This window comes from Balaenoptera ricei, chromosome 1 (genome assembly GCF_028023285.1).
Source record: "Balaenoptera ricei isolate mBalRic1 chromosome 1, mBalRic1.hap2, whole genome shotgun sequence".
In the NCBI taxonomy this organism is placed as follows: Eukaryota; Metazoa; Chordata; class Mammalia; order Artiodactyla; family Balaenopteridae; genus Balaenoptera; species Balaenoptera ricei.
The window spans coordinates 112255640-112277891 of record NC_082639.1 but is presented as its reverse complement, the minus strand read 5'-3'; the positions used below and the strand labels follow the sequence as shown (position 1 = coordinate 112277891).

Here is a 22252-nt window from a genome sequence, read left to right as displayed (position 1 = left end):
CAAGGCACGTATCAGCCCCAGTGACTTTGCCCAGAATCTCAGTTCCTTGGATAATAATTCTAACACGCTGCTTTTGTGGCTGCTTCTGTTGGTTTCCTAAGTCTGCAGTTCCAAGAAACCAGAATTACAATTACCCTCCACCACTCACCTTAATATATAGAGAATCCCAAATTTGTCCCAAACCAAAAGCATCTAGCACAGAGTTTTATTTGGAAGAAAGTGCTTCTGGGAAGTCATTTTAAACTTGAGACATTATTGCCAGCAAGATGACTTTGTTGAGTCTTTAAAGAGACATGGAACACACAGGGCCTTCCCAAAACCAGATCAGTTTTGTTAATAACACTTCTAACAAGCAAAGATTCTACTGAATTTAAGTTGCCTTCATTCATACTTTGTTTTATAATGCAATCTCAGCTGTTGCATTTAGTAAACAAAGAAAACATTCATCATATGATGGAGTGCTCAAAATAAGGTTACATTGCATTGTTTTAGTCCCTGCCAAAGAGGAGAAGTTTATACTTTTCTGCTCTATATTTAATTTTTTTTCATTAATGAAACTTCATATAGGGTAATTTTAAGCTGCCCAGAAGACATTGCTGGATTTGAAGGACAGGTAGGCTGGGCTTCTAAAGAAATATGCAAGGATTAATATTAGGAGAGGGAATTTCACTTGTTTCTTGGGTCACAAAGCCAACTTCCCTGTGGATAAATTCTTCACCCAGTTGGGTCAATATGTTACATAGGTCTTTGTCGTTTGATGCAGTCATTAAGAATTGAGTTTTACATTCCCTGTCACCAAAATATTTTTAAGGAAAGTTCACGGCTAATTTTTAACCATTACCTCTTCTCCCTACACAAATGTGCACAAAAAGGCCTGTAAATATGTATAGGTAGTACAGGATTATTTGATACACTGTAGTCCATTTTCCCAGGCTGCCATTATTGTCAAGTTCCAACACTTAATTTACAATAAACAAGTATTATTCAACCAAGTACGCCTGGATTCAAATCAAAGAGAAAAAAAAAAAAAGAAAGAAAAAACCTAGAGGAAAACTATTCGGCTTTATTATAATTGACTCTAAGATGAATATTCTAGCATGGGAGTAGCCTCTCCTGTAACTTACAAATATTGATTGCTTTCTACTCATCATGTGATTTCAACTTGTGAGCATGAGTTACACTGTGGATATGAATTTCATGACTACCTGTATGGACAACTGCATGTACAGTACTAATCAATGTAAATACATTAAAAAGTCATTTTGAAAGCCAATTACTCAGGAAAGGGGAAAAAAAATCCTCCTAATGACTCTTACTATTAACTTCCATTTCTCTCTTACAAATGCTTTGAAACGTGTGACTAAGAAAATTCTACCACCTAGATAGTAACAACACTGACCAAAAGATCAAAAATAAGTGATCTGGGATGGATCACTGGAGGGCACAGAATTAGTAGCCTTTTAGTAGCAAGCAGAGACACATACCCAGAGTTATCACAGTGGTGATGAGGAATCTTGTTAAGTACTCTTTCTTAAAACATAAAAATATTTAAGGGAAGTAGGTGACAAGTATTGGAGACCAAGGGAATAGTGCAGGAACAAATACAGGTTTCAACACAAGAGTGCCCTTGACTGTTTTCTGAAAACCAGCTACTTAAAAAAATAGCCAGAGAAATTTTACAGAAAAAAATAAATAACAAGTATTTATTGAGTATCTACTATGTGTCCAATACTTTAGAAAATACAAAAGCAATATGACTTGGTTGCTGCCCTCAGGGAGCTTACAATCTAATGTGAGAAACAATTCAGAAACTCTGAAGCTGGACGGGGGTGGGTAAGGCTTGCTATTTCTAACAGAGCAACTAATTCCCCTAGATGCTCTGTGGAAATGATCCCTGCATCCCCTTCCCCATCAACTTGAATCTAACTTAAAAAAGAGTACTTCCCAGTTAGGACACATTTGGCAACAATGGGCTTTAAAAATCAAAATCCAAACAGTACATTTTAAGGCCTTTCATCATTAGTTTACATGCCAGCAACACTTCCCGACTTCCCATTCACAACGGAAATAATCACTGGGATAGTCTAATCTTTAAGGACAATGGTTGTAGGATCTCAAAGCAGTTTTAACAACCCATACTCAGCCAAACGTTTTACTTCTCCTGTATTTCAGGTTGTCACTGACCCTCATCACATTCCAGCAAGTCACATCAGACATTCATTCTCAAAGCAGAATATGGGTGGTGGAAGTGGTTGGGGAGAAGACAAAAAGGATTTATCCATCTAATAATCAGGGACAATCAAAGGCAAAAAGGGTAACAATAACAAAAAAAATGCCTGTTACTGTGGTGTTTTTCTTTCCATAACATCCTACACCAGAGATGGCTACATTTCAAGAACGGTGGAAAAGGAGCGGCCTCCTGTTTGTGACATCAGTTTGCAAAGCAATTTAAGGACTGTCCACAAGGTGAAGGGTCGAAGAAATTTGGAATTCCTGTCCCATTATAAGAAGAGTGAACACATACCCCACTGCTCTAATGACGTCCCTTAGGCGTAATATACCCTATGGGGGCTTTCAGGCCCAGCTTCCCAAATAACATCATTAATTGTTTGGGGTACCCAGAACTACAGTATGGAAGACAGGAGACTAAAGACAGCAGCAAAAAAATATATTCCAAGAGCTGGAGCGGTGAGCAAGAAGGAAAGGTAATAAGAGGAGCTGACAAAGAGGCTGGAAACGGAAAGGGGACGCAAGCCCACGCGTGGAGGATGGGAGGCTCACCCCGCTCAGCGCCACATCGGGAGCTCCCGGGGCCAATCGCCTCCTTACCTCCCACCCGGAACAAATTAATCCTCCGCACTCCAAACTGAGGGCCACATGGGGGAGTTTGGGGCAGCTCCACCCCATCGCCCTCCCTCCCCCCCCCCAACCCCGCCACCCCCAAACCAGGCCGGATCCGGATCAAAGGAGGCCCGCAGAGGATTGGAAAGGGAGGAGGCCCTCTCGTCTTCTCCACAGGCACCGGCCAGGGTAGAGAGAGTGCCCTACCTCAGGCGGGGCCCAGGCCTCGCTCGCTCGCGCTCTTTCTCGCTCTCCCCTCTCTCAGGCTCTAGCCGCATGGCCCCCCCGCTCCGGCTGCCCCAAGCCCCGCCCCGGCCACGCTCCCAAATCGAGGCCCCGGCTCTGGCGCGGCCCACTAGGCCGCGAACCCAACCATAAACAAAACCTCCAGCGGCCGACTCGGGGGTGGGGGGGGGGCAGGGCTCGCAAGACTAGGAGGGGGGGTGTACAGTGGGGAACACACGGTGCGGGGGGGCCTACCGAGGGAGGGGGATACGGCGGGGGTAGGGGAGAAAGAAGGGAGGGTAAAAGGGGGATCGTGGATTTAAAGGGGCCGCGGACAATACCCGGCCCCGCCGCGCTGCCGCCGCCACCGACACCGCCGCCAACGCCGCTGCGCTCCCAACTTTACCTCAGTCTCCTCCACACTGACACCCCGGGCCGCGCCGCCCCTGTCACGTGATATAAGGTTCCCTCCTCCCCCCCCCCCCTCCTTTTCCCTCTTGCGCTCGCTCTCGCGCCTTCCCCTCCCACTTGCCTTCCTGCGTCCCCCAACACGTGACGCGAAAAAGGACGCGCACGCAAGCGTGCGCGTGCCGCCTCGCCACGAGACACCTCATTCCGGCTCCGCGCGTCCGCCCCGCCTCCTCCGCAGCGGCCCCGCCTCCACCACGTGACGCGCCGATAGCCTCCGTTTCCTCTTACTGGCGTAGTTCCGCGTCTCCGCACTCGTCGGTCCCGGTTGTCATTGCGTGCCTGAGTCACGTGCTGAGGGGAAGCGGGAAGGCATCGTTCTTCTTTCCTAGCCCCCGCCCCCCCTGTCCGCCATGTTTTCAGGCCCGGTCAGCCTTGGTCTTTCCCCGTAAGGAAATGGCCGGGGCGCTTCAGGGAACCCAGGCGCCGTTGCCTCGGCGCAGCCCGGACTGACGAGGCAGGGCAGCGGGGTAAACCGGAGCGGTTCTGCGCGGGGTGGGGAGGCCATGGCGTCCGGCAGTAACTGGCTGTCCGGCGTGAATGTCGTGCTGGTGATGGCCTACGGGAGCCTGGTGAGGAGATTCCCCCACCCCATTTCCTGCTGTCGCCTCTGACCCAGTAGAGACCCTCCTCTTGAGCAGTTCCCGGTCCTCATTCTCCACCCACTCACCTGCGCTTTTTCTGGGCTTTGACTCCTATCCCAGGAGTACCTGGGAGCATAAGTCACCGACCGCCCCGCCCCTGGCCGAGAACCCTCCCCCTAAACCCTAGGATTAAGACCCCCAAGCCTCTACGCTACAGGCTTATCTATGTCCACGCCATCGCTGACGGCCTTGCTTTGTCCCAACTTATACCCCGAAGCATTCGTGAGAGCCCGAATTGAGAGATTTGAAATGAAGGCATGCCTTTTTTTTGTCTAACTTTTTAATTCAAGGTTCTTTACTTCTCATATCTTTTGGACAGGTGTTTGTACTGCTATTTATTTTTGTGAAGAGGCAAATCATGCGCTTTGCAATGAAATCCCGAAGGGGACCTCATGTCCCTGTGGGACACAATGCCCCCAAGGTAGGTCCTTAAGGCATGAGATAGGCCTGGTTCTCCAGATCCATTAGGGCCCAGAATGAGATTTCCTTTGCCTTTAGAAATGACTTAATTCCCCTATTTCCTGGTCCAGTTACCCATGTGTATATTAGTATATTGAGCAATAGAGGTCATCTTGGGTCTTGGCTTACCTGCTCACTGCCGTGGCACAGCAAGTAGCTTATCCAGGGACTTCAGTTTCTGCATCTGCAGAATGAAGGACTTGGATGAAAATTCCCAACTCTGGTATGATGTTTCCCAGTTCAATTTAAACTACCCAGTGTTTTCTGTTTTGGGTTTTTTTTTTTTTTGATTTAGGATGGGGTTAGAGTGGTTAGAATTAGCCCCAGATCAGTGAGAAGGGTTGCCATTGCGAAACTTTAGATTTATAAGGGCCCCATAAATCATCTAGTTCTATCATTCATGTTACCAACTGAAATCTAAGAAAAGGAAGCAGCTTACTGGAGGACATACAGGAAGTGAATAACCAAGCAGTCTCTGTCTGTACTTTCTCTTTAGGTAATTGCTTTCCTTTCCTTGGCTTTAAATATCTACTGATGAAATTTTATTTCTATCCCATCCCTCCTTCCTGAGTTCCATCCTTGTGTATCCAATTGCCTACCTAACATTTCCAATTAGATGTCTGATAGGCATCTCAAACCTAACATGTCGTAATGCCCCACAGAACTCTTAATACCCCAACTGCCACCCCCATCCTGCTTCTTCCGCCTTACACTTCTGGGTAAATGTTGCCTGCTGTCCTTACCAACCTCCTTTTGTATGGCTCTCCCCTGATCACTGGGATCCAGCTACACTGGTTGAATTTCTTATCTTTATGTGTGCTGTCACTGTGGCCTAGAATGATCTACCTCTGGTTTTCACTTGGCTAGCTCATTTGATCTTTAGAACTTACCTCAAATACTATTTCCTACAAAGAGGAATGCTTATGACCCATTATAAAGTAGGTCTTCTTTGTTTCCAGATAGCATTTTACTACAAATATTCTTTTATGTTTATTTGTTTAATGCCTCTCTCTTCCCTAAGCTCTAAGAATGTATACACCATGCCAGTTATGTTCACTGTTGTAGAGCCAGGGCCTACACATAGTAATAATTCATTGTTGAGTGAAAAGCAGGTTGGTGGGAGGGCTAGAGCTAGGACACAATTCTGTCAACTCCTAGACCAATGTTCTTTCATTAACTAGTACTGTAACCCTCCTCTCATTGTTCTTTGCTGATATATTTCATGGAAAGCCTCAAAGAAGGTGTTGTGGCCTGAAACCTCAAAAGTGCTTCCACATTCTCCCAGTTCTCCAAATGCCAGCTGCCTCCCATAAGAAGGATATAGGGTTAGTTTCCAGTATGTCATGAGCTAATCAAACCTTTGACTATTTAGGACCCCCCAACCTCAGACTAGATGAGATCAAGATTCCTTTTGCTCTAAAAAGTTCTGGCTAAATTCTCATCCACTGCTGGTGGAAGTACAAATTAGTAAAAGTGCTTTGGAAAATATTGGGGTATTGTCTAGTAAGATTGCAAATGTCCCTAATCCATAGCCCAGCAATTCCACTCCTACCATAGAGAAATTAATTTTTGTTCATGTGTACCAGAAAACATGTACAAGAATACTCACAGCATTGTTTCTAATATTTTTTTTTAGAAAAACTGTTACTCTAAATGTCCATTTGAGAATGGAAATATAATAATGTAATAGTATTCTGGAATACTATAAGGAATGAAAATAAACTGAAGATGAGTATATGAACACAAGTGAATCTCCAAAATACTTTTGAATGGAAAAAGTAAATCACAAATATGAATGAATCTCAAAAACATGCCAGGTGAAAAAAATGCCAGAAAGCCATTCACAAAAGAATATGTACCGTATGATTCCATTCCATTTGTATGGAATTCTGGAACAGGAAGGACTATATTGATAGCATATCAGTGTTCCCTGGGGCATGAAAGGGGAGGTTGCCTGCAAAGGGGGATGAAGAACGTTTTGGGGTGATGAAAGTGTTCTGTATCTTTTTTTTTTTTAATAAATTTATTTATTTATTTATTTATTTATTTATTTATTTATTTTTGGCTGCATTGGGTCTTCGTTGCGTTGCGCGGGCTTCTCATTGCAGTGGCTTCTCGTTGCAGAGCACGAGCTCTAGGCGCGTGGGCTTCAGTAGTTGTGGCACGTGGGCTCAGTAGTTGTGGTCCGCGGGCTCTAAAGCACAGGCTCAGTAGTTGTCGTGAACGGGCTTAGTTGCTCCGCGGCATGTGGGATCTTCCCGGACCAGGGCTCGAACCCACGTCCCCTGCATTGGCAGGTGGATTCTTAACCACTGCACCACCAGGGAAGTCCAGTGTTCTGTATCTTGATTGGGATGGTGGTTGAATGGATGTATTCATTTGTCAAAATACGTCAAACTACACACTTAAAATGGATGTATTTTATTGCGTGTAAATTAAACCTCAGTAAAGTTTATTTAAAACTTTAAGGGGCTTCCCTGGTGGCGCAGTGGTTAGGAATCCGCCTGCCAATGCAGGGGACACGGGTTCATGCCTTGGTCCAGGAAGATCCCACATGCCGTGGAGCGGCTAGGCCCGTGAGCCACAACTACTGAGCCTGCGCGTCTGGAGCCTGTGCTCCGCAACAAGAGAGGCCGCGACAGTGAGAGGCCCACGCACCACGATGAAGACGATGAAGAGTGGCCCCCACTCGCCGCAACTGGAGAAAGCCCTTGCACAGAAACGAAGACCCAACACAGCCAAAAATAAATAAATTTAAAAAAACAAACCAAAAAAACCTTTAAAAGATAGGTTGCAGAGCAATTCAAAAAGTATTTTTCAAAAATATATATATATATATTTTTTTCCATTTGTATAAGGTTCAAAACCAGGCAAAGCTAAACATCTTCCTCAGGGTGATGTGATAAAACAGCAAAGAAAAATAAAACTTGAGAAGTTAAGGTTGGAGGTTGCATTCAATCGGGTGGACACACAAGGCTTCCAAGTCATTGGTCATATTCCAGTTCATAAATTGGATAAGTGCATAGAGGTGTGCATCTTAATGAATTTTGTAATCAAGATGTATATATATGTCAAATGTATTCTACGAATGACATATTTCACAATAGAAGTTCCTAAATGTCACAAGAAAATACTTGCTGGGACTCTGGCAACCCTCATAAGACAGATGAATATGAAACTGTTAACAGTGGTTGCTCTGGGTAAGTGGGGGTGACACCTTTCGTATCTTTTTGAATTACCTACTTAAAAAATTAAATGCGCTCTAGAAGAAAGCCTCTAGAAATCCTGTGGTCCACCAGGTAAGGATAACTCCCAGACTTCTAAACCACATACAGATCTTCTTACAGGTTTTTAGAGTAGATTATGACTTCCAGTTGATGTCCATTTTTTCCCAGCTCAGGAAATTCTTTATGACACCTAACCAAGATTCTTCTAAATCCTGTCAAGGGAACTTCCCTGGTAGTCCAGTGGTTGAGACTGTGCTTCCACTGCAGAGGGTGCGGGTTTGATCTCTGGTGGGGGAACTAAGATCCCGCATGCCACTCAGCGCCCTCCAAAATTTCAGTTGAAAATCAGAAATAATGGTGTAGAGCTTGAAGGAATTCTGGCAGGTTAAAAGCTCTAGCTTAGAGATATGCAGTTTGGAGAGGTTCCTAGCGAACCCAACTCCATTCTTTATTAAATTCTTGAGTCTTATCTGGCAATTTCATTAGCCAAATGAGCATTTTCTCTGCTTCTGTTGTCTTAGTTGTTCACCTGCTCTGCCCCATTTCCAGACTGATGGGAAGCAAAGTACAGGCTAAGTGACTGTATTCTTTTCTCCACATGAACAGGACTTAAAAGAGGAGATTGATATCCGACTGTCCAGGGTTCAGGATATCAGATATGAACCTCAGCTCCTTGCAGATGATGACGCAAGACTGCTACAGCTGGAAACCCAGGGAAATCAAAGTATGCGGCATGCTCTTGGAGGATACTTCAGTGAGGGGTCTCACAAACTCAGAATTCCTTTGTTCTCAGAGTTATAAACATAGCTGCTGGCAGACTCAGCAGCTGTGGTTCCTTGTTACTGGGTATATGTCAGATGTGGGAGGCACAATAAGCTTGCTAGAGTTTGGAGAATCTTTTGAGGGTTATGCCTGAGACCAGTCTCTTTCTTAACAGATTGCTACAACTATCTATACAGGATGAAAGCTCTGGATGCCATCCGTGCCTCTGGTAAGGGCTGCTCAACAGCCGTTCCGGATCCTGAAAGCTCACCTGGGGAAGAGAGGGAGGAACCCACTTTATGTGTTAGAATTTGTCCTTTCTGCACATCTCCGGCTGGTAGGAATTTCCTAGTTTTGAGAGTACTGGGTTACTATTTTACCTAAGGAAATGATGTATGTAAGTTATTTTTCTCCAAAGAGTCTGGATTTGTTTTGTTCTTTCTAGACCTTTAGTTTCATGAACTAGATGGTGGTAATTTGCTTGTTTTCCCACAAAAGACAGGCAGCATCTGCTTTTTCACCAAGCCTATTTAGATGGTTCTTGAATTTTTTTCTATATGACCATTGTCAGAAATGCTCTTGAATTTTTTTCCATTTTTTTCATATGACCATTGTCAAAAATGCTCTATCTCTACCAAAACATATATATTTTAAACTATGGGTAAATAGGGTAAATAGGAAAATGACACTATTGTGTGTCGTTGGTATAGTTTAACAGTTGTATTGCCACCACCATATGACCACTCAGACACAGCTCTATATCTCTGGTCTTCTGAATTCTCTTAGAATTTCCCCCCAACTCACTCATTGGACCTATTTGTAAGTTTGGGAAATTAATTAGAAAGACTAAACAAATGGGAAAGGGGGTATCATTGTTCTATTATCTCCATAGAGATCCCATTTCATGCTGAAGGCCGGCATCCCCGTTCCTTAATGGGCAAGAATTTCCGCTCCTACCTGCTAGATCTTCGAAACACTAGTACTCCTTTCAAGGGTGTGCGCAAGGCCCTCATTGATACCCTGCTGGATGGCTATGAGACAGCCCGCTATGGGACAGGGGTAAGCCAGATGGCCACTCTTTTCCTTCAGGGAACTAAAGGGATGCCCCAGACTGAGAGATTCTCATTCTCCCTTCCTCTTTCTTCAGGTCTTTGGCCAGAGTGAGTACCTGCGCTATCAGGAGGCCCTGAGTGAGCTGGCCACAGTGTGAGTTTGGAGGGGAACATGTCAAAGGGAGCTGGTTAGAGAATACAGGTAGTGCTGGACTGTTCCCACAGTGAGATGACCTTCAAAAGCACTGTGAACAAAATCTATGATAACATAAGAGTTGTCAGGTCCTAGACTGTTAGAGCTGCTGCTTGCTCACATTGGAAAGCAAATGCTGCTCTACAAGCTAATAAGGGAAGTTTCTCCTATTGTGCATCTCTTTTTCTCCTTGTTTTTGTTTTTTGTCCAACTCAGTAAAATGTCAGAATTGGTATAACCTATTACACCAATAAATGGAATAAAGTAAAGTTTTTCAGCACACAAAGATGCCTTCTTTTCAGGGCCCCAGTGTCATCCTTTTGTGCCTTGGTTCGATAAAAGAATTAAATGCCAACCATTTTTATTACCACTTAAAGTATTAGTAACCCTATCTGAAACAAAAGGTATCACTAAAGAATCAGCTGCTGAGGGCTTGTGTTATAGAAGAGACATCATGATTTTTCTCTGGGAACTTTTTTTTTTTCCATTTATGTTATGACCACATCACAATTCCTCTTTTTTTTTTTATGTTATGTATTTTATTTATTTATTATCTTTTTTGGCTGTGTTGGGTCTTCGTTTCAGTGCACGGGCTTCTCACTGCAGTGTCTTCTCTTGTTGCGGAGCACGGGCCCTAGAGCATGCGGGCTTCAGTAGTTGTGGCTCGCAGGCTCTGGAGTACAGGCTCAGTAGTTGTGGCACACTGGCTTAGTTGCTCCACGGCATGAGGGGTCTTCTCAGACCAGGGATCGAACTCATGTCCTCTGCATTGGCAGGCAGATTCTCAATCACTGCACCACCAGGGAAGTCCCTCGCTGGGAACATTGTAAATACATACTAACAAATCTTCATTATGTTGTTTATGCATACGTGTAACTGAAAGAGTAAAGCGGGAAAGCCAGTCTAGAATAAAAAGTTAGTTACCAGCCATGAAAAGAATACATCTGTTTTCTGCTGTGTTGACTATGGCTCTTTCTCAAAAGATAAGGGGTATGTCTGTCCTGTCCTCTCTATTCTTAAAAATAAACTACCTTGTTCTAAAGACAAAAGGTCCTAGTAAAAACTACTTAGAAAACTAATGAAAATGAACATGTGGAAAGGATGGAAAAGAGCATTTGGTCTAGAAGTCAGGCAGGAGGCCTGTTCAAAATTCAGTTTCTTTGAAAGACAAATACTGTATGATTCCACTTATGTGAGGTATCTGGAGTAATCATATTCATAGAGACAGAAAGTAGAGTGGTGGTTGCCAGGGGCTAGAGGAAAGGGAGAATAGGGAGTTGTTTAATAGGCAGAGAGTTTGTTTTACAAGATGGAAAGAATTCTGGAGGTTGGTTGCACAACAATGTGAATGTACTTAACACTGCTGAACTGTAAACATTTAAAAATGGTTAAGATGGTAGATTTTATGTGTATTTTACCACAGTTTAAAAAAAATTGTCTCTTTGATCTCTAGTTTCTAGAAAGTTTCTGAAATCTGACAAACTTAGGTTTGAATCCCAGCTCTCTGTCACTTACTAGCTTTGTGACCTCAGGTAACTTACTGGATGGACCCTTGGTTTCCTAACCTGCAAAAGAGGATGATACCACCCTATAGGAATAGTGGGATGTTAGTAAATTACATGTTGGTAAAGCACCAGGTTTAATGTCCTAATAAGTACTTAGTAGTTAACTTCAATATTATTTTTTGTTATTCAGTTGTTTCAAGGGACTGGGAGTATATTAATGGCATGCACACATTAGGTGAATCAGCAGAATTAAAAGTTTGCTTTAAGCACAGTGAAATGAAGAAGAGGTTGAGTCAGAGGCAGGGACTCAGTGGGAAAATTGGTTTCTCTGCTATTTCTAAGCTACCAGATGAGATTTTAGTAACTCTAGTAACTAGTTTATAAGGTAGGACAGAGACCATTTGTGGCTACAGCTGCATTTATAGGATGGATAAGCCTTGAATTGTTTTCTTCCATTAGTCCTCATTCTGTCCATGACCTGCCCTCTTTGTATTCTTCAGGGTCAAAGCCCGAAGTGGGAGCTCTCAGCGACAACATCAGTCAGCAGCCAAAGACCTAACCCAGTCTCCTGAAGTCTCCCCAACAACCATCCAGGTGACATACCTCCCCTCCAGTCAGAAGAGTAAACGTGCCAAGCACTTCCTCGAATTGAAGAGCTTTAAGGACAACTATAACACACTGGAGAGTACTCTGTGATGGAGCTGAAGAACCGTCACTGTTGATGGAGCCAGACAGACCGCAGTGTGCCTGCCGGGCAGCCCTCGGGTCATCTGGCTCAGCAGCCCAGACTGGATCAGCTGAAGCGCTGGTTGTGTTCAGAGCTCTTAGAGTTCATGCCTAGAGGATCATTCTGCCACCCTCTCTTACGACCAGTTGCAGAACATGAGTTAAGACTTTATTTTCCCTTGGTAGCACTTTTCTCTGGAGTTGAATTCAGATGTTTTTCTTAATATTTCTGTTAAAGCTTCTTTAAAAATCCTCACTTGGTTTTAATCATGGTTCATCTGTCCTTTTCCAGACTATAAATAATCCCAAGGGTGACAGTTGGGATGACGGGGCTTGGTGTCTTGTCTTCTGTATCTATCCCTTCGAACACAGTTGTATGGGAACCACTTGGGTTTGAGACATCTAAGAGTTCATTGGTGGGAAAGGTATACAGGAACTGGTGGGGAGATTGGGTGAGGCCATGAGTGGTATGTGGAACAACTTACCCTGGTGCTCCACTTAAACCAGGATGTGTTGAAACTTTAACACAACTTCCCTGGCGTGCAAGGATCTGCCTTCTACTTTCATTCCATAGTGTCATGAATAAATTGAAAAGGGAATGTTTTGACACCTGACATAATCTCATCCCTCCTCATGTGTGGGGTAGTGTGAAGGAATGGTCAGACCAATATATTGGTCTGACTTTATATAAACTATTTAATAAAATGAACAATTAAAAACTAAAGCATATGATTCATTCCTTTATAGTTGTCTTTTAATAAAACAGGCATGTGATATGCTCTCTGGACCTAGAACCATACAGATACTCCTTGGGACCACAAAAGAAGAAATCCTGAAATGTGAGCGTGGTCCTTGCTCATAGAATTGCCTGTGTCACTAATAGAAGGCTGGAGAACCAGGATTCCCTTCAGGTCTCCAGGGCAACAGGGCAGGTGACCAATCAACTCCTAGGCCTAGGCTCATTGTTGGAGGTGTAAATGTTGCTATGACTACTGAAACCTTGGTGACTGAAAACAAAGTTGAGCCTGCTCAGTCTCCTAAGACTACATCAAGCAAGTTTGAAGACATGTCTGTGGAAAGGATGGTAAAAGTAGAAGAGGTATGCAGAGTTGGAAAAGGGGCTGGGTTGGATGTGTTTCCCTGGATAAGGTTTCCAGATCAATTTACCAGAAATGGACAGATGTAACAGAAGGGTAGTAGCAGGAGTGGGAGATTATGTCTGGCACATAGTAGGTATTCAGATATTTGTTGCATACTAACCGCTGCATGTTACCTTTGGTCCATTCTGAAAGGAGTAGGACTTTCTCCCCACCTCCCCTAGGAAATTGGCTACTCCCTGTCTCTAAAGAAAAGGTCTATGTGTCTCCCACTATGATAGGGTACTGAGTGAGGTACTGGAGATCAAGGCAGATCAACAGAACTCCCTTTTCTTGCAGAGTTTTCAAAGGGCCCTGGGACTTAAGAAGATGGTGGACAGGTAATCTCTGCTTCTATCCCTTCCCTTAGCCTTCAGATTGACCTTTTCACCCTCCTGTCCTCCTTAAGCCACTTCTGAGATCTCCATCTTGTTAGGGGCTCCTCAAGAATGCAAACAGGTATGGGAGGGGCAGGAAGCACCCCTTGTTCTCACAAGCAGAGATCAGCCTCCTAGTGCCCACTCGGTTAGGCTACATAGGCAATGGTTTCTATTCTCCCTTGCTTCCCATCCTCTGAAGGAAAATTGGAGCAAGTTTTCGTTGTTTTCTTTTTTAACTTTTTAAGGAAAATTCAAGTATTTGTTGCCCAGCATCGCACTAACCATGTGGTAGGTATGCAGTAGGTATGTATTGAATGAATGAATGAGAAAACTCAAAAGATTAGGCTGTATATCTCCATCACCTGGGGAGCTTTTTTAAAAAACACAGGTCTTAACCCAGAAGATTCTAAAATGGTCTGGGATTAGATAGGATAAGCCTGTTTTTTAAGGTTTCATAGGTTATACCCAGAGGTAGCAAGGATGTGAGGTAACAAGAATGCATATAGTTTTAGTGGGAATCAAGATTGATGCAGCCTTTTTTCTTTTAATTTTATTTGTTTATTTTTGGCTGCATTGGGTCTTCGTTGCTGTGCACGGGCTTTCTCTAGTTGCGGTGAGTGGGGGCTACTCTTCATTGCAGTGCGTGGGCTTCTCATTGTGGTGGCTTCTCTTGTTGCGGTGCATGGGCTCTAGGCACACAGGCTTCAGTACCTGTGGCATACAGGCTCAGTAGTTGTGGCTCACGGGCTCTAGAGCGCAGGCCCAGTAGTTGTGGTACACTGGCTTAGTTGCTCCACGGCATGTGGGATCTTCCCGGATCAGGGCTCGAACCCGTGTCCGCTGCATTGGCAGGCAGATTCTTATCACTGTGCCACCAGGGAAGTCCCTGATGCAGCCTTTTTTATGAAGCCTTTTTTATGAAATCTATCAAAATTTTCAATTCACATATCCTTTGAACTGGCAACTCTACTTCTAGGAATTTACACAGATATACCTGCAAAAGCACTAGAATGTACACACACGAGTATTCATGACAGCATTGTTTATAAAAATAAAAAAGCTAGAAACAACGTGTAGCTGGTTAAATTATGATACAGAAATACTAGGCAGCCTTTAAACAGAACAAAGCAAATCTCTATGTGCTGATATGAAAAGTCCAAATTGTTAAGTAATACTGCTTATGTAAACATATGATTTCATGTTAAAAAAAATTAAGGGACTTCCCTGGTGGCGCAGTGGTTACTAATCTGCCTGCCAGTGTGGGGGACATGGGTTCGAGCCCTGGTCCGGGAAGATCCCACATGCCGTGGAGCAACTAAGCCCGTGCACCACAACTACTGAGCCTGCGCTCTAGAGCCCGCAAGCCACAACTACTGAAGCCCGCGCACCTAGAGCCCGTGCTCCACAACAAGAGAAGCGACCACAATGAGAAGCTTGCGCACCACAACGAAGAGTAGCCCCCGCTCGCCGCAACTAGAGAAAGCCCGCACACAGCAATGAAGACCCAAGGCAGCCAAAAAATAAAATAAATAATAAAAATTTAAAAAAAAAATTAAAAGATAACACTTGCTGATATAGAAAAGTTTTCTGTAAGGATACACAAGAAACTGATAACTTTGTTGAGAAGGACTGGGGCAGAAGAATGAAGCTTTCACTTTTCGTTTAATATATATTTCTGTATCAATTTAATTTTTCAGCCATCTGTAAAAAATACTTGATTTTTTAAAAAAATGTCAACAGGATTATCTGAACAGAGGGTGTGTGTGTGTGAGACATACATATATTCCTCTTATATATTAGAAAACCTTAATTAAGACCTAGCCAGGACTGAGTATCACTGGTATGATGGAAGGAATTAATCCTTAGATTGGATTTGATACCCAGGTCTGCCATTAAGTGACCTTGGGCAACTCACCTGAACTTTAAAGTTTCCTTGTCTGTATAATGCAAAAATTAATATCTATGACACATGGTTATTTTGATGATTGAGTGACATAATATACTAAGTTCTAAGTCAGTTCTAGTTATCCTTTCAAGGAGTTTGCAGTCTTCTCACGATGGCACAGAAGTTCTGGTGAAGAAGCAGCCTCACTGATGGCGTTTTTGTCTCCACTCCCGACTCTAACCCATTCAACCCCTACCTTTCTGCCTGGGACAGGTGGCAAAATTCACACACTCACTGTCTGTGGCAGATGACATTAAACCAGAGGAGAAACCCATATGCCATCCTAAGGATGCAGGACACTATGGTGCAGGAGTTGGCACTGGCCAACAAGCAATTACTGATGGTGAGTTCTAGCAAGGGTGACCTGAAGTTTCATCCCCTACTGCCCTGTGCCTTTGCCCACTGGGATTCCCAAGCTCTTAGTCTCTGCCGTTATACCAGAGCAGCAACTCTTTAACTGTAAAACCAAAGCTCCTTTTCATTGATTCTTTGCATCCAGCTGCAGAGTCCCAAACTTCAGTCTAGTCTTTGCTCCTCTCGCCTTGGTAAGACTGCTTCTTAGTGCCTAACACCTGCCTCTTGGAACCTCTCTCTCTCCCTGGAGTCCCCAGTTGCTGTCATGTCACCATCTTTGTATCCAAGGTGCCTAGAAAAGTTTCTGGTTCATGGTATGTTCTCAGCAAATATTTGCTGAACATTGGAGCTTCACCCACGGGGAAAAAAAATCGGTAGGCTTCCACTCCAGTGGTTCAGCCTCTATGCTACTGCCTAGCTTATGTCACAGCTAAGTCCAGATCCAAGAGAACACAGGTGATGGGAAAGAAACCAGGGAGAAAGAATGAGAAAGATGGGTAAACAGAGGGCAAACATGACACTCTATTCTCCCCTCCCCACTAGGTCCGTCAAGCTGCCCTGCACCAGCTGTTTGAAAAGGAGCATCGGCAGTACCAACAGGAACTAAATCAGATGGGCAAAGCTTTTTATGTGGAGAGACTCTAATGGCATTTGAAACATTGTCCTTCCATTCTCACCATACCTGCTAACCTAGATTTCTTGAGCCCCACCACCTTCAACTTCCTTCCCAAAACTCACCTGGATCTAGTTATGTGCCCAGGACTCCAGACAGTGCTCCAACTCTCACCTCTCGGGCCCCTGTCAACCCCCTGGTGCTATAGGGGAAACAATCTATGAAACAATGGTAAAAACAAGAGTGACGCCTTGTGGTCAGAGTGACATATGCAGTGTTGATGTAAGTGGGGGGAGGGGAGGTGGATAGAGGCACAATGTGAGAAGCGAATCCTGATTTGGTTTAACAAATAAAGCTAGTTCTTAAAGGTTCAAACCTGGACTACTGGCTCATTCTTTCAGCCCTAAATCTTGATCTGTTTCAAAAGTGCTTATTCACAGCTGCCATAATCTTAATAGAGCTTTCTGGATTTTGCTCACCACCTCTCTGATCTCACTTCCACTGATCTTCTGTATACTTGGACAAATAGCTCTGAATATGGCTATTAATCCACAGGCACTATGGTGCTTGATGTCAGGAGGCCTGGATTTTAGGCTCTGACTTGGCCAGTTATTGTGAGACCTTGGACAAGTCTCTTTCCTCTGGATTTCCACCTGAATTCCCACCTCGGCAAAATAACAGGGTTCCAGACTCAAATGCCTTCAGGAGTCCGGCAGTTATAAGGGAATAAGGGATGGTGGGATTTATGGGGGACTGGAAAGAGCATGTGAAATCTAAATGCATTCAAAATTCTGAAAAGTACTGATTAATCATTTGCATCTATAGGCCATAGAGAACCTTACTTATAAAGATCCGCTTTACATACAAATGACATCTCAAGCCAGAGAGACTCCCACTCTGCAGCCAGTAACAGGTGCAGGAACACGCCATCACTCTCTGATGCAATTGCCGTCATACATACTTTTCCCTGTTCCCTCACCTTGCCATCTGCATGCTCACTGGTTACTCATCCTTTCCACACTGATGGTTTCCTGCCCTCAACTCCATGTGGCTCTGTCTGCACTGCAAAACTCGCACCTTTTCTTTCCCCCCTCCCACAAGTCTGCCTCTGTCCTTCAATATGCATTTTTCATCTTAGCTCGGAGCTTCTCCTTCCTCCTTTCCCTACACACCCCGCTGATGCGGAGCACAGAGAAGCAGCAAGGTATAAAGAGAAGAGCACACGCTATGGAGTCAGGTGTGCGTTCGAAGTCTGGCTTCACCTCTTAATTGTGTCACCATGTGTAAGTTACTTCTCTGAGCCTCAATTTTCTCTTCTGAAAGTGGGGATAATACCCATCTCAGAGGAACATTATGAGGATTAAATAAGATTATGTAGACAGCAAGCCCAGCGCTTGGCACGCAGTAGGTATCCTCCTTCTTCCCTCTTAGGAGATTTCCCTGTGACCAAGCCCTTCACAGGTCCCCTACTGGCCCCCTGGCCAGACCCCTTATGCAGCTCAAATGTCATTCTCCATCCCAGGCCTGTCTTTCTGTCCTATATATCCATTCATCCTCCAGTCCCCATCAGCCCTGCTTCCCAAGCCGTCTTATCTTTAGTCAATAACTACTCAAGTGTTGTGACACCAAACAAGACACGGAGCTCACAGGCTGGTCGGGGAGGCAGGCGTTGACCAAGTCATGACAGGTATGATGAGAGTTTTATAGGAGAAAAACCACACACGTGTCCTGGGTTTGACCCGCAAACCTGGCTGAGTCTCCCATTCCTTCTGCCTGTTCCCCTGCCTTCTATTCCCTGCAGGTCCACCTCGCCTTCACTTCTTTCATCTTCCCTTGTATCTATCTCCCAGCCGCCCCCCACCTCTTATATATGGCAGCATAGCCTGGCGTTACGAGAACAGGCTTCCACATGACAGAGCTGGGTTTGAATTCTGTCTGTCACTTACTGCCTGTGTGGCCTTGAGCACGTAACTTTAACTTTCTGGGTCACAGGGGTTTTTTTATATGTAAAATGGAGATAACGCCTACCTCACTGGATTACTGTGGAGATTAAATAAAGCACTTAGCAGAGAAGTGGCATATAATATCCAATAAATGCTAAGTCATAATGATGTTTTCCTGCCCTGTGATAGTCTTTCTCTTTTTATTTCCTCTCCATTACCTGGCTGCCCCCCCACATCCCACCACACTCTCTCATCAACCCCTTTTATTCCTCTTTCCTCTGTTCATTTGGGCCCACAGAATGCCCCGCCCCCTGTGCCTTGATCCCTGACCTTGGCCTCTCTCCCCAGGGCTTGTCAGTGCCAGGCTGGCTCCAGTATTGGCAGTCCGGCCCCCTACGGAGCCCATCTCCTCTGATCCTCTCTGCCTACTCTGTCCGCTCTCATCACATCAACTGAGTAGTTCACCCCATCATACCCATCCAGCCCCTTTTCCCTCTGTGGCTGGTGCCTTACCCAGCTCCTCAGGCTCAGAAGGACTCAGTCTTGCTTGAAACGACTACACAGAAGTTACTTCCAGGAGAGCTAGAAAGCTTTCATCAAAGGCAATCTGAGATTTCAGCCTGGATGTGCCGTCCTGTCAGTCTCCTTCTAAGAAAGCTGCTCCTCCCCTACATCGATGTTTCCTGTCTCTGCCTCTGTTTCCTCAGTGCCCCAAACACTAAAGTCCTTTCAGTTCCTGCTAGTCCCTTTCCCAGCCTCTCTCCCTCCAGCCTGTGGTTCTCCAGGACAATCAAGATTCCCAGAGAAGGGAACTAGAACTTGGGGGAGGGGGTGTTAAGGATAAAAAGGAAGGTCAAGAAAGTAAAAATTACACACAGATTGAAACCCATAAGACAACACCACAGGTGCCTACCTCGGAGCTTGTATGCCCATTTGTAAGTCTTCCCCTGGAAGGCAAGAGCCACACAATAGGAATTGACTGGGGCTTGGGACAAGCTATCGATCTAGATCAAGGGCACTGTCGAGTTGGCATATGTGTTTGTGTGTGCGTGTGTTGAGGGGGTGTGGAGGTGTCCGGCCTAATGGGAACAAGGACACATGGAACAGGCCTGGGGGCTGAAGCAGAGCATCCTCCTCCCACCCCACACTTCCACCCAAGCCCCCCACCCCACCAGTGTAGCTATAACTCGGGCTCCTTTCTGCCACAGTAGAGAGAAGAATCTGCCTGCCACATGACATTCAACAGACCTGATTCTCTTCAGAAGAAAAATCTCCCAGAAAAGCAGGCACCAGGCTGGATCCCTGTGAGGGAAGACCATGAGAGAAGCCGGCCCAGGAGCTTGCGTTTTAAAAAGCCCCAGAAGCGGAGGAGAGTCCCAAGGAATGCAGGCTGTTTCCTGGCAGAGGGGGTTTCCTCCCTCCCTTTGATCTCCTAAAGTCTTACTTCTAATTCCGCCAGGCAGGAGAGACCATACGTCTTCTCTGGAGCCCAGGCTGGAGCCTGCTAGTGAGACAGGTCACTCTTCTCTTCTGGACACCCAACGGTGACTTTAAGGAGGATGCCTGGAGGACATGGGGAGAAGGTGAGAAGGGACAAGATGGTGGGAAGAAGCAGCCAAGCCTTCTGGAAGTTTCCCATGGCTACTAATCTGTCGTACTTAAGAGCAGGAGGGTTCCAGGAAGGTGTCCGCTGAAAGGCCTTCAGCAGCCTTGTGTGGGTGTTGGAAAGGGAAAGCAGGTTGTGCAAGTCCCCACCCCCACTCTGGCAAAGCCTTGGGGCAAAGGAGGGGAGTTGAGAACAGGTGGCAAGGTTGATGAGGAGCTGCTGACACTGCTGATCCTCTGGGCACTGGGGCCGTGACATGTTGGGGAGAAGCTCCGTGTTGGAGCTTTGGGGAAGGATAGGTGCCCAGATGTGGAGCCCTGCCAGATATTCTTCCTGGTTTAGGCCAACGTGATCCAGCGAAGGCCAGGCACTAGTAGGAGAGGAGCCGAGTCAGGGATGGCACGAAGAGAAGATGACTAAGAGCTGGCTGCCTTGGGAGGCAAAGAGCAAGGGTCAGTGCCCCTCCCCAAGGAGATGGCTCTCCATCTAGCCATGCTTGGTGCCTGGTGTCTCTGCTCTGTCCTTTGTTTGCAGTGGGGAGGAAAGCAGAGGACCACCAAAGCTCTCCTGCCTGCTTCTGTGTGATATGTTTGATATTGGGTTGTTTAATTAGGAACCAACTAAATGTCAAACATATTCTTACAGCAGTAGGCAATTTGGCATCACACTCTTTCCTACCTCAACCTCTGGGGCTCTGGGGCTCCTGTCTGTTTTACTGAACCTCTTCTCTCCAGGACCCCTTTGGAAGACCAGTCGCTGCAACCTATGTGGATTTCAGTCTTGAACAGGAGGGCTAGTGAGGGAGCAGGAGAGAGCTGAAGTCTGAATATCAAATCTTCCTATACCTTTCCCTTATACTAGAAGGGATATGGCTCTGATCCTCTCCTGTCCTTGTATTTTTCTCCTCCTTATTCAATCCCCCCACCTTATTATCCACTGCTTCCTGTCCCTGGGACTCTCTCATTCCGTTCCCTAAGTGCAACAGTAGGGGTCTTTGGTTTTTCTGCTTTCCTTCAAGAGTCAGCTGATGGTCCATCTGCGTATCTACCTCTATTGACTGGAAGCTCTCCTGAGTGGACTCCAGTTTTGCCCTCTACGCTGGTGGGTGTTTCAGTCACCCCATTGTTGGGGCCTAGTATTAATACTACCCATCTATCCTTGACGTAATGACTAATTAGAGCCATTTATATTCTTCCATGTTAGCTCTGGTCACCTTGAACAGTGCCCACCTCACCCTGGCATATTGTCAGATTGTACGGTGCCAGTGTCTGGGATTAACTGCCACCTGTCAGTAGCAAGGCTCCAAGTGGAATGAACATGGCCTGGAACTAAGCCAAGGGGAATAGAGTGGGTAATGATGATGATTATGATGATGAGTGGGGGGAGTTAAGAAGGGAGCAGAGGGTGAGGAGAAGAGTAGAGAGCAACACAGACCTTGGTCTGTGTTGCTATAAAAGTTCTATTTAAAGACCACTATGCGGAAAGGGAGAAATGGAGAACATTACCCTATCTGGATTACTGTGACCATCCCCCTCTTTTCTCCCCCGGCCCCACCCGCTTGAAGCTCTGGGATGGCCTTCTAGATCCCAACCTTACCCTCTTACTCCATCCCTGTGGCTCTTAAGGGGGAGGAATGATGTCTTCCTGCCAATTAGAGACTCTCAAAATAGCACAGTAATTTGATCTGGGGATCTGGGGGAATTGTCAAGGATCATGAGTGGCCTCCCCTCTTCACTGTTGCTCAAGCTCCCTGAATACCAGGAATCAAAAGGTAAAACTCAACCAGTGGAATTTGATTAGCATCCAGCACAGTCTGGGTGAGAGTAAGGGGGAAGCTGAAGGGCAACTAGGAGCCTCTGGGTGAAAACTACCATTCTAGAATTGCCAAAGTACCCTTCTCTATTTCAATGTCCTCCCCCTCCCCCTCCCTTCTCTTTTAAAACACCCATAGAGCTGCCCAGAGTGAGTGGAAAGTTTCAGGGTCAGGGAGAACCTTTCCCCTCCCCCCACTTTCCATTGTCTAAAATCAGCCTCAGCTGTTCCCTAATTTTTCTTTGCTGGTGATGTCAGTCCATCAAAGTGTCTCACCCTGTGTTCCCCTGAGAACAATGATGGGGCGGAGGGAGCTGGAAAGACCATATTAGGAACAAGAGGTGGAGCCATGGGCAGAAAT

The 22252-nt window shown here is 45.4% G+C and overlaps 3 protein-coding genes across 19 annotated transcripts in view; 2 read left to right on the top strand and 1 right to left on the bottom strand.

Moving 5' to 3' along the window:
• Positions 1-3540, bottom strand: part of UBAP2L (ubiquitin associated protein 2 like) — a 43370-nt gene extending 39830 nt beyond the window's left edge. For 12 of the 15 annotated variants that reach the window (XM_059932499.1, XM_059932502.1, XM_059932505.1 and 9 more), the window contains exon 1: positions 3473-3540. The gene's annotated coding sequence lies outside the window, so the exon portion shown is untranslated. The remainder of the gene's footprint in view (positions 1-3472) is intronic. The other 3 variants (XM_059932503.1, XM_059932517.1, XM_059932522.1) reach the window with 1 other exon arrangement.
• A 273-nt stretch (positions 3541-3813) lies between these two features.
• On the top strand, positions 3814-12826 carry C1H1orf43 (chromosome 1 C1orf43 homolog). Of its 3 annotated transcripts, none has more exons than XM_059932587.1 (7): positions 3814-4106; positions 4498-4599; positions 8471-8588; positions 8802-8855; positions 9519-9685; positions 9774-9880; positions 11877-11961. In XM_059932587.1, the coding sequence occupies exons 1-6, from the start codon at positions 4041-4043 to the stop codon at positions 9834-9836; spliced, it is 570 nt and encodes a 189-aa protein (XP_059788570.1). In that variant the 5' UTR covers positions 3814-4040; the 3' UTR covers positions 9837-9880; positions 11877-11961. The 3 variants fall into 3 exon arrangements, with proteins under 3 accessions (XP_059788570.1, XP_059788562.1, XP_059788557.1); XM_059932574.1 differs by having other exon boundaries at positions 3821-4106; positions 9774-9832; positions 11877-12826; XM_059932579.1 differs by lacking the exon at positions 4498-4599 and having other exon boundaries at positions 3818-4106; positions 9774-9832; positions 11877-12826.
• Positions 12827-13368: 542 nt separating this feature from the next.
• Positions 13369-16812, top strand: CFAP141 (cilia and flagella associated protein 141). The gene is given in 4 exon segments (XM_059932599.1): positions 13369-13447; positions 13450-13579; positions 15777-15906; positions 16461-16812. Coding segments are annotated over 4 exon segments (441 nt in total). The 3' UTR covers positions 16563-16812.
• Positions 16813-22252: the final 5440 nt, after the last annotated feature.

Coding starts and splice junctions, on each gene's coding strand:
- C1H1orf43 (XM_059932574.1), top strand. CDS start 4,041: ATGGCGTCCGGCAGTAACTGGCTGTCCGGCGTGAATGTCGTGCTGGTG. Junction 4,107..4,497: donor TGATGGCCTACGGGAGCCTG/GTGAGGAGATTC, acceptor TCTTTTGGACAG/GTGTTTGTACTGCTATTTAT. Junction 9,833..11,876: donor CTGAGTGAGCTGGCCACAGT/GTGAGTTTGGAG, acceptor TGTATTCTTCAG/GGTCAAAGCCCGAAGTGGGA.